Source organism: Dendronephthya gigantea, unplaced genomic scaffold, assembly GCF_004324835.1.
Source record: "Dendronephthya gigantea isolate DGI-Jeju-01 unplaced genomic scaffold, DenGig_1.0 000003F, whole genome shotgun sequence".
Taxonomy (NCBI): Eukaryota; Metazoa; Cnidaria; class Anthozoa; order Malacalcyonacea; family Nephtheidae; genus Dendronephthya; species Dendronephthya gigantea.
Window position 1 is genome coordinate 1911829 of NW_021163013.1, and position 12506 is coordinate 1924334.

At 35.5% G+C, this 12506-nt stretch overlaps 1 protein-coding gene across 1 annotated transcript; it reads left to right on the forward strand.

The window, feature by feature from the left end:
* Positions 1-871: 871 nt before the first annotated feature.
* LOC114542420 (transcriptional regulator Myc-A-like) lies at positions 872-6824 on the forward strand. Its single transcript, XM_028561978.1, has 2 exons — positions 872-1243; positions 5064-6824. The coding sequence occupies exons 1-2, from the start codon at positions 1036-1038 to the stop codon at positions 5630-5632; spliced, it is 777 nt and encodes a 258-aa protein (XP_028417779.1). The 5' UTR covers positions 872-1035; the 3' UTR covers positions 5633-6824.
* Positions 6825-12506: the final 5682 nt, after the last annotated feature.

Below are 12506 nucleotides of genomic sequence, written 5' to 3' on the forward strand. Positions count from 1 at the left end.
AACACATTGCGAACAAAGAGATATTAGAGTAATTAGCATTTCTAACCCTCAGCGCCAGATGTTCCAAGCAACAGGTGGTGGAAAGACTAACGAAAAATATATATAATTTCCCCAAAATTTCTCTCCCCGAAGGAAAAGTCTAACATACTCCATGCTCCCTATCCCGTTCACCTTGCTGAAGTTTCGTGCGAACTATTGCGAAACTTTCGACTTCTTTTGTGTTATTGTGCTATAGAACCAATACAATAAGCAGCTAAATTAATATTTGGAGTAGTTTTCATCCGTGTTTTTGATAACCAAATAGCTCTTTCCATTTACGTACAGCCAGCAAGGTGAATAGGATTGTGTTTATCAGATGAGAGTGACTTTGAGGGTCTCGCCTAAAGGAAAGCAACTTAATATATTCCTGTATGTAGTAGGCGGGCTCAACCTTTCTTTGTTTACGCGCTTTTGAATAGGGCGCTGAATGAACGATGTATATAAACTGTTGAAGTGCTTCATCGGCCAGCAGTCAGAGCTGACTAGCGTTTTATGTAAGAACTCACAAAGAGTGCTATAGGACGCCGCGAGGCAGTGTGTACAGAATACTCGTACATTATTGGATCATATAACGCGAGGATTGACAACGTGCGAAATAACAAGGTACTGGACAATTTTCCCGCTCCAGTAAGGAGTAAAGTGTCTTACTTCAAGTATATTGTACGTACAACTAAGTATATTCAAATTATATATTTGAAAAAAATTAGGGATGTTTTCATCGAAAGAGATGGATCATCTGGAGAGCGAAGTGGATGATATATTTGGTGTAGTGTCGCTGGAAAAAAACTTCAAGTTACGACTATTCTCCACTGGCGAAAAAGCATTTATGATGTTGAAGAAGAGGACATTAGTGACGAAGTATGGCCGTTGACGATCTTTCTGACCCCGCCGTCGTCGCCAGACAGTAGTCCGACATACGAATCCATCCTAAACGAGAAATCCAACGAAAATGACGAGATTTTATCAGGAGCGTCGCGCACAAAGGATTTGAAATGTATGCTAATTAGAGATTGTATGTGGAATGGTGAATCGCCTAAGAAAGGACGAATCTTTGAAAAATTACGACCGCTCGCGAAAACACCGCCACTGATTGACTGTAATCTACGAATGTATGTGGATCCAAGCGAGATTTGGCCTTTCTATTTTAACGATCAACTAAAGGCGGGAAAAACAGCTACTCTAGACAATAACAATGATAACACAGGTTAGTAAGATCAAGTTCTTTATATTTCAAGCTGTCATGACCGTTTCTTCAATATATAAAGTAGAAAGAGTGTTCTTTACTCAGTAACTAAGCTCTGATAGCTAACCGGAAGATTATTTCTTGCTAAAAAAATTGTTGTAGAACTTAAGATTTGTAATCGTAAAAATGTCTGGACCTGTTGAATGTATAGTAAACAACAGAAAATGGCGGTAAAATGAATATTTTATAAATCGACTATAACCATGTGAAATCAGATTTTCGATTTGTCTTGATTTGATATTGTTATTGACAAATGCGGAACGGAATCGAAGAGTAGAAATGTGCGTTAAATTGTAACTGTCAGTGCTGTGTCAGTGTAATTTGCATTTCGCCTTCTGGCGTTGAATATAGTCACACAATGAATTAACGGTTGCATAGCTGTACCGTGGCGTATGTAATATTTCTGTCTTAATATTAGTTGGTTAGCTGGTATTTTGCCAGCACTGCCTGCATGGACGACTGAGTAATTGTTACTTTTGTCCTAAAGTACAAAACGAAACGGATCAATAAACAGTCCTATAGATTGGAACTGTATATATAGTACATGCAAGTACACGCATAATTTAGCGTCACCGATAACATGTTCTTAATGACTTTTCAACAAATCGTTGAAAAGTTCTTTCATGTTTTTTATGCGTGTCTTGCCAACGTGCGACAACAGGTAATATTTAACCGTTTGGAAACTAACTTACATGCAGGCCTAAGGATTCCTGTAATTATGTTGAGACCGCTTGAATAATATATAATTTATACTGCGTAGTAGGGCATACTTATATCGCTTATACTTCTAAAAAGTAAATACTTCACGTGTTATATATAATAAAGATTTCGTCTTTTATTTTACCCTTCGCCATAATTGCTTTGTTTTGTTTATTTTTTATAACGCTTTCTGGCTATCAATATATTATGCATGGAGTTTGCACGAATATCTTTCTCTTATTTTTGTCATGTTAATTTTTTGTTAATGACGAGATGTGTACTAAACAAACACAGATGTGCGTTGGCAAGTATTCACTGAATGGATATGAAAGTTTTTAAAACATGCATCGGCAAATACATCAAAACTCATTTAAAACGGAACTTCATTTGAATAACAGTGTGTAAAGATCGATTTCCCGCTCATGATTATCGCTATATTGCAGACTCAACCAATATCACAAGTCTTTGAGAATTGAAAACTGTTTAAAAGACTGTCTGGTTTCAAACCAAGCAACTTAATACGCTACGGTTGAAAAAATTTGCAAAATAGATCCTATTTCTTCGCTTAAATGAGAAAATAACAGTTGAAACTAAAAAAGTTCATTTTTGTCAACATTTTGAAACGCACGCGAGGCCATATATCCATATTTCAGGAAAAGATGAATACTTTCTAATAAAGCCTCTCTCTTAAGCTCGAAAATGCTTTTTTCTACGTGTCTAATGTATCAGTTTAGCATAAACAAATATCTCCTACATCCCCTATATAAACACGAAAAGAAATATATCTTGTGGCGAACTGCAAAACGTGAGCTTTCCGTTATGGTTACTTGCATGTTATATAGTCACCTGGAGGTATAATGTGATAATTATGTTGTTATTCCTTGTATCAATATGCAATAATCATGTATGCATATAATGCGTTTCCTATATCAAGAGCTAAAGTATATTACAAGGACCGAATCGTTTGAATTGCAGCAAGTAGGCGAGAACGAGGTGATAAACAGTTATAAACGTACAAGCAGCAATAATTATAGATAGGCTAAATAATCCAGTTTTTGATAATAGTAATAAAAGCATGAACAGTCATAAACCTTACAATTATCTCGTTTTCAAACGTTAGTTTAGAATTATGTAAACCGAAGTAAATTGCTTTGTTCCTGCTTGACCCGATTAGATACCAATAGTTTCTCGTTTTGCGTATCATTCCTCGCATGATGTTTGACGATTCCACACAATCAATATTGTATTGGAAAACTTTCGCTAAATTCCCACGCAAAGATTTCACAACTTTCCAATTATCACAACATGTGAACAATATCACACTATCACTCTAACAGAATTTTAACAATCAACATCATTAAATATATTTCATATAGCTTATATTCTTAAAAACAAAAAATTGATATAATTTATATACATTATAAGCATGTCGATCATAAATCATTCCGACACGAAATTCTATACATCAATCCGCGTGCAACGTTATCCATCCATTATTTCGGTCGTAATAATCGTGAATATGTCAAGGTGAATGATGTGATGGAATATTTCTATTTGTGTGCAGTCAACAATAACCAATATCTGAAGGGGGAAAATTTACAATTTGACATCCGGACTATTCAGTTCTCATCGAGGAAAATTACTTGTTCACGATAGTTATATATCACAATATTGAAATCAGGGGCCGGTTGTATAAAACTCTTTAACATAGATAGTTAATAATGAATAGTTATGCACTATAGACACGAGAGTAAAGATGAAGTGTGGCTATGCGGACACACTACTCCAACGCATTGCCGTGACCAAGTTTTTTTCCTAATGAATCAGACCAGTTGCTTTGTACTCGAAAGCTACTTGAAATTCATAAATCAAATGTGTATTATATAAGCGGCTTTTCATAAGGTTTATATAGAACTTTATTGGTCAAACAGAGAATTTCACATAAGTAACCTGAAATTGCATTTGTAACATGCATTAATGGTGAGCAAGATTTTGTTCTTCTGCCAAGTTAACGCAGCTACTGGAAGATTCTTGCATAATTCTGGCAAGAAATCTTCGCACATGCATGCGTTTTTGAGTCTCGTACATGCCTCACGATATTTTACGCACTTGTATTCTTAGTTAAGAAGACAACTTGCCAAAGAGTGCTATACAGAAAACCAACTAAACATTAATTTACACTGAAAATTACTAAAATGGGAGTTGCCAAAAAACAGATTTGACGCCCCTATGTCTCGCTGAAAGAGTAAACAATTTTAATTAAACATATTAGTAACAATATACAATAGTTAATGCTTTATAAATACAATATTTATAGATGCTATACATGCACTATACAATATACTCTAATTTTCAGTTGTAGTGTGATTCCTCGAAGTTCAGTTAGTGAATGAATATTAAGTTTTCCAGATTTTCCGTCTGCATGGAACTGATTCATGCACATGTATTAATTTTTCAAATGTTATCTAGTGATTTCAGACTTAATTATTTCTCTCATCATAAAAAAAGGCGAGCCTCGTCATGAGGTGATTCACCCGATTAACAGCTGCCGGGTCATCCAGCTCATAGCTAAAGAAGTATTTCTGTATACAGAATATATAGACTCATTGGAAGGAATTTGTGCTTCGTTTAAAGCGGCACACATATAATATCCTTTATGCTTAACAGGTTTTAACAATATACGTGAATTAAACTAAATAAAAAGAGTTATTGGTAAATTGTCTAAATGAAAACTAAATTCAACAGTCAACAATTTGGAGTTATAAAGGTGCTTGAAACGCGATCGATTCCCCGTTGAAAATAGATTAATATAGTCAGTGCTGAATATCAACAGAAGGTATTCTTGACACAAGGTGCATGTTCTTGCAAGCAAAATGCTTTGAAAGTAACTATATACAAAGTAAATTTGGTTATTTCAAAATCACTATCCTTTTAGCGAACGATGTTGCATTTTTCAATGTTTTGCAAAATATCTCAATTGAAAATAATGAAGATCTAAATATTTGATAATTTCCTATGAAACCCTTGCTCATTGTAATTGTGTGCATTTTGTTGATGTTCTATCGTGATCTTTTCAATACAGACGAAGAAGTAGAAGTTGATGTTGTTGGACTCGAAGGAAATCCAAAAATGGACGCCGTAAAAAAGGAAGGAAAGGAAATAAAATCGGAAAAAAGCGAGAAATGCGACAGAGCGGAGTCGAGGATCGTGGAAGAAGCGGAAAGCACTCCACAATGCGAGAACACTGATCATGATTATTCATGTAAACTTCGGTCTGGAGTAAAAAGGAGAAGATCGAGTTGTAGCGAGTCTGATAAAGAAAACTGTTCTGAACAAAAAACAAGAGTATTATCAGGAGATGAATCTGATCCCGAGTGCGAGATACTTGGTCGCGCTACACACAATGTTTTAGAACGGAAAAGAAGAAACGAACTAAAGCTGCGTTTTCAATACCTGCGGGACTCAATTCCTGATATATGTGGCAACGATCGCGCTCCGAAAGTTTCAATTCTACAGAAAGCGTACAGCTACATTTTACAGCTGCAAGCTGAGGAAAGATCTCTTGTACAACAGATTAAGACACAAAAGAACCGCAAAGATCAGCTCCTTAGGAAAGTCTTAGAAATGCAAAACCGTAATTTGTCTTTTTAGGACAAATGAATGACAGATCGATCAGCTGTATCTTTGAGTGGTTTTCGCGTTCCATTCATTGATTATAAGATAAGCTTGAAATGCTCAAGGAGAATTCTCTGAACAAAAAGGACGATTATTCAACTTGTTGATTTGTCGTGGTTTAATACAAAACTAATCACGCAATTGAAACTGCTGAATACTGCATGTAAGTATAAACTTAGTTAGATAGTTGTAGCCTATTATATGCGAAAATGGAGCATGAATTATGCGAAAATATCATTTTCAAATCCAAAAAAATAAGAAAACCACTATATTCTTTATAGCTGTTTAGTATAGCTATAATTTCAACGTATTGTTCCTATATGTATATGCAAAGCGCATAACACAAAAAAATAGTGACAAGGAACAATTTATCATGGACAACAAATGACATAAACGGTATAATTATGTACATATCATGTTGCGAAAGGCAAAAATTTGCATTATCTATAAACATGCGTATATAGGATGTAGTTTCTCTATGTCGCCAGTATTGGGATCAAAATGACACTTTTTATCATTGCTTGATCTTTATGTTTTCATTTTTCTCATGTTCGTCAACTATAATCATTATAATTATGCACTATTTGCGATAACTCTAATAACTTGAGATAAGCTGATACGATATTTCTCGACCGCCTTTATGCAAAATAAGCATTTCGTGTGGTCAGCTTGTGTGCATGTGTACAATAGTCTTTTTTCCACTAGACGTATAGGAAAAAATTAGTCCAAAGAATTGCTTTCAATCTTGACTAGATTAAACTTCAGAATGAAGGAACCAGTATTGGTGGCATAGAGAACTCCCTAGCAAAGACATCTCATTGCGTGCGACATTGTTCATATTTATATTTTATCAAAAATAGTACATATTATACAAATTGCACAGTCATAATCATTGCACACACTGTATCAAGACATATATAGCACATATATATATACCAATTGCACTTTGATGTACCCAATCAAATTAATGAGCACTACATGCAAGTTTTAATGCATTACGAAATGGCAATTTCTGATTGAATGAAGATGAATTTCAATGAAAGTTAAACCAAGGTTTTGAAAATTCACCAATTCTTGTAAAACCTGAAAAGAGGAAGGCGACTTTTGGTTGTTCAACTTGTAGTTATGAAATTTAGTTTTCAATTTCCCATGGCCAGAAAATTCGGACATATTTAACATTCTACTTCCGCCTAAATTTGCATATGGTGTCAAAATAAAGCTTCGTGAGTTTATAGTAAACTGTAATGTGCACAGTACTAAACGCTAAAAATACACCTTTAGGTAGGTCAATTATAATTTGCCTTAATTGCTCGTTGCAGAGCAAGTTAATCTTAATATTTTTATACAGTATTTCAAAATGTTTTATCAGTATTCGTCCTGCATTTTCAAAACAAAGTTTTGGTCATTTATAACGTTGAATACCATATAAAACGAAAACCGTAATAGCGTAGAAATAAAATAAAAATGCAGAGCCGACATAAACCTTTGCCAGCAAAATATTACCTCAGGATCTTCAATATGACACGAGTTACAAGAAACAACCAGGGCAAATAGCAAAGATGCAATGATTTTCTTAAATTTTGCAAAATTTAAGAATGCGCAATATAATTTATAGTTCTGCAAACGAATAATATTTGAACAGATATGCAAATTTGCTACGGCAATCTGCATATTCCATGTCCGCAATTTCTGGCCATGGACTTGAAAAGATTCATGAAAATACAGTCCTGTACAAATACTCAAAATCCACTTTGAAATTGTATCAACTCATTCGGGAGTAACTGAGAGTACGAATGCGGGTCATCCGTGAGCTATAAGAATTGTTTGCTTTCTCGCCTCGAAGTTGAGGTCGTCGGGAATAGCATCAAAAATCTATTTTGAAAGTCTGAGACAACGACTTTTGCATGGTAGCGTTAGTGCAAACAATGCACAATATGTGACCTTCCACGGGAAAACGTACGTTAACGATATTTCGTTGAAACGGCAAAACGAACGGATAACGAACGGGTAGTGAACGATCTGTAATAACGTTTCAACGAACCCAAAAAACGTTTTGACGAATTCAGCTAAAAATGTGAACGTTTAAAGTCGAGAATACGAACGGATAAATAAACGTTCAATCTGAAGCCGTTTGAACGATTTATGTTTATGAACGGTTTTAACGAATTAGTCTGAACGCCTGTTGCGCGTATGATTGACGCAAGATATTATTGACTAATTAAAAGAATAGGAAATATTTTCAAACACGTAACATGTGTTGGCGCAAGTATGCGTGTACATATAAATAGCTATACCTTCATTTGAATGTTTAACTAAATTTATTAGCTAAACTACCTAAATCACATTATTTTATACTTTATATATATATACACATTTGCATTTTGCATCAAAATTCGGGTTTATTAATCGTTAGAAAGCCGAACACGGACAAACTATATGTATGGGTGGTTAAGGACATATAAACACATCATGCATGCATCCGTTTTATTAACACGGCTCTAAACCGAGAGTAAACGAAGATTGCCATAAATGGCCTGGCTTCGATAATAATATCATAGGCAATGTCATTGGTCACCGTCTAAGTTTGGTTGAGTTTCAGCTACTGGATACATATTTTATGTTAAACTAAACACAAGAGATTCCATTGTACACTATTGCTTATACTCTTTGACGCGCAAACGACTAAATTAATTATCGCAAGGATCAAGTTGTTTACAGATGATAACCAGACATTAATAACAGTTATACAGAATATCGCATACGCAAAGCTCGTTTGTATACGAACCAGCGTAGTAACGTGTGCTTGCATGCTGTCAAAACTTATTTGGTATAAATAGCCTACTACATTAAATATCCCAACCATTTATGCACGTGAAAATCCACATTTCAATTTCAGCAATGCATTACGCGGTAATAAAATATTTAAAATATAAGCTTGAATATTTACCTAATGCTCACAATATGTTCCGTGCGGTCAAGCTTGTCGCGGAATGTCGCCTATACACAGTACTGTCAGTAGCAACTAAGGGCATCATTATACCTTAAGAATATTTAAAAATTTGATAATAATCTATTTTATCCACTGCATGCACCATCGCCATATTTTTTCGCAAAGCTAAAGCTGAAATGTCCCTATTTCTGCCGCCATATTTTTTCATGTAAGTGATATGTTTTGTAACCATACGATCACATATGCATGTGTTATGACTTATGAACCAGTATATCGCTAATTAATACTTGTGATATTAAATTAGCTAACTAAATTCCTGGTGGTCATATTCATCAGGAAATATTTTATTTTCCCCAAATATTCGACCATCTACATAGGTAACTGTGTAAATACCTATGCTACCTGCATGAGCCTAACAATAGTGACCTAAAGAAATAGAACGCGCGTAAATTAATGGGATAATTTTCGAAATCTTCATTTCAAACCACCGCGGCAATCCGCAATCCCGAAGGTCCGAATTCAGTTCCGCCCTGCAAAACAACTTAATACTCAACCCCGGCAGCAAGAAAAGATTGCACAGTATTTTCACTAAAGCATATAGCAATAGCAAACGCCCATATAGAAACCGGATTTTTAAATCACAAAGAGTGCAAATAATTTTTTCTGCAAAGCATATAGCAATGCTGCCGCCCATATAGAAACGACAATGCCAAATGCATGCACAGGGGAGTTTATACTCACCATTTTAAGAAACAAACGATCCTCAACATCTTCGAGACATCTACTTGTGACACAATTTGTGCCTCCTGCTTACAGTAAAAATTAACTAATCAAGATTATTTAAGACATGCATGAAAGCATTAATCCATTTTGTCTGGCGAAATCTTTTATATCATATAATTATATATATTTCGAGGTAGCATCTACCCCTTTTTTATGAAAAATGTCAGCAAAGTTTGTAAACAATTGTTGTTTCAATGTAAGTAAATGCATCCTATAAATTGTAACCACCACGGCCCAAGCTAACAACTTTTCTAACCTCAGCCAAGCCATTTTCAAGGTCTGGCAACCTTTCATGTCATGTTTATTCGGAATGATTGGATGATCGTGGCCCAACTTGATTCCACCGGCCATGATAAGCAATCTAAAGAGTTATATTGCAGTGCGCATTTATATCCGAATACATTTTACTCGCGTTAACATATAGCTACATAAAATGCAATTGAGAACGTCTTGTTATATACAATTGCATGATCATCTATATGAAATCTTACTTCGAATGCGTGTCATATTTCGATATATATGCATGGTCAATAGAGAGCTACAGTTTAGCCAAGCAAATACACTCAAGGGAAAAAAAACTTTAGTTTAAATCGAGAGAACCGTTATACGAATTCTGTTGATGATTTCATCAATAAGCCTGATTTCAATGCTTGGAGGAAAATAATTGCAAGCGCGCCTAATAAAGTGGCCAAGTCATGACTTTCCTTATATCATAGCTGATGTTTCATTTAGTGTTCATACCTGGTAGCCTATTAACCTTTATATATGCTTGCGTTAAAACGCCTTGACTTCTCCATAGATGCTAATATCCAGCAAATATTTGACACAGTCTTCGCGAAATTATTGGTAAAGATCTTTACCCGCGCGCTCATGCACGCATAAACAGTTGACAGGCGCCATTTCAAATTTGCTCATTTTGCCGCTCTAGCTGGCAGGCTTCAAGGTGCAATGACCATGCATAATTGCAATTTAATATCCGGAATGTAATTTCTAATCAAGGGAGCCCAAATCAAAATTAGTGAAAATTTTCCTGTTGCCCAACAGCTGATATGTTGTCCAAGCAAGATAAATTCCAATGCTCCTTTTCTGATGAATTATATATAGCGAAATATATGTGGCAAAATATGTATATTGTAAACGTTAGCTTGGCAACTTGCCCTTTGGGCTTGTGTCAGTCCAGTTGTGCGCAAGGAAGGACTGCACGCACTTTAAAACATAGCGCAAAACTCAACCTCACAAAACACGGAATTTTTTTTGTAATAAAAAAAGTCACACAATGAACATCATTGATATAGGTTCATTACTCTCATACAGTCTCTATCATTTATACGATTTGAGCCTTTTCCGCGTTCCACGTTTCCGATTCGAGGAGCAAGTCGAGAGAAATCAAATTACAACCAAAATATACATGGGGAGTGAATTGTGCTGAAATGTGCATATATCAATATATATGAAGTATTTTTTTGTGAATTAAGAGTCTAAATAAATATTTACAATGCATGAGTTATATTTATGCCATATATATGTTATATTTATGCAATTGCCACCGTTCAACATGCCAGCAACGATCGAGCCAGATGGCTTAGATCTGGGGAGACAAAGATACCTTTTTAAGGAAATAAGACAATTTTGTAAGTGGGGCACTGAGGATCTTGTTGCTCCGGCTCTAGTTTTAGACTAGATGCACGTACATATTTAAATTGCTATTATATTCATGCAGTGGCGTAACGAACAGAGCGAGGATGGGGTCTTGAGGTATACTTGGTACTGCGGGGTCCCTTAATTCGCTGTTTGTCATAAATCACGTTTTGCTAATACTGATGTTTCGTTATCTATCCTGGCCTCCAATAAATGAGGATCTCTTAGTTCTCGTCGTAACCCTACCGAACGCGCGTTAGGTCACTGTATTTATGTCTTCAAATATTACCTAGGGTATTTCAATTGTTGTATAATTTGTAGCTATGTCAGACTGCATTAAAGAGAACGAATTTCAAGCTGAAAGGTCCGTCCTAGGATGCGGTCCTTAATTTTGAATAGATTTTAATCAGTAGCTGCTTCGTACGGAGGCCAGATAAGTTTATCAGATGTAAATAAATTAGCTATATATACATATGGTTTAAAAGTACGATATTAATATGTAACACGCAAAATCCCTCAATTCATTTTAAAATCTGGTTTTGTCTGTTACATACATTTAGAGACTTCCGACAATTATGCAACTTAATTAGCACCTTGCCAAGGCATATTATGGCTCGTAATGCTAATATATGGCTTGCGACGTTGTTTGTGCGCGCGGTGAAATTTGGCTTATGGAAGCTACAGAAGTATAGTAAAGCACAAATTCAAAAATTTTTGAAAAAAGCTTACGACGTGAAATTTGACGCTAATGAAATAATTGCATGCACTGAATCTTAATAGCCTTCATGTCTGCATGACGCTAAGCATAAACCATAACATGAAGCGCACAAAATAGCATTCGATTAGGCTAAATTGATATAATAACCCCACTATTTCCTTTACAAGCCTTCTACTAAGGAACTGAATACGTTTCTGGGAGTATTTCTGTGTAGCACATTCTGCGCTTCTTCTACAAAGTTGTAGCATTGCAAATGTTTAATCTAATATGTTGAACCAAATCCAATGCGATTGAACGAAATTCCGGCAAACGTTTCAACGAACGGTAAATCAAACGGTTGAACGCTTTCGGACCAATTTTCAAACGTTTTTTCCTAAGCGTTCGAACGGGCAATTTCGAACGATGAACGATCTCGAAAATCGTTTCAACGAACGCTTCAAGCGTTTGAACGGCAAACGAACGGATAACGAACGATATTTTCGAACGAACGAAATAGCGTTAACGTATGTTTTCCCGTGGAAGGTCACATATAATGAAATCGATCTCCTACCCATAGAGCTGAAACAATCTTAAAGTTAAACAAAGTAAGCGATACTATTATCGACATAATTACTGCATGTTTTTCTGGCGGCCATGCATGCAAGCAAAAATTAACTGCCCACATACGGCGAATTTCCCGCCATTTTCTGCTTTGTGCTATTATTTCGAAACGCGGAAAGCCCCCATACTGATTTAACTTTCTTAATTGTATGTAATTATAT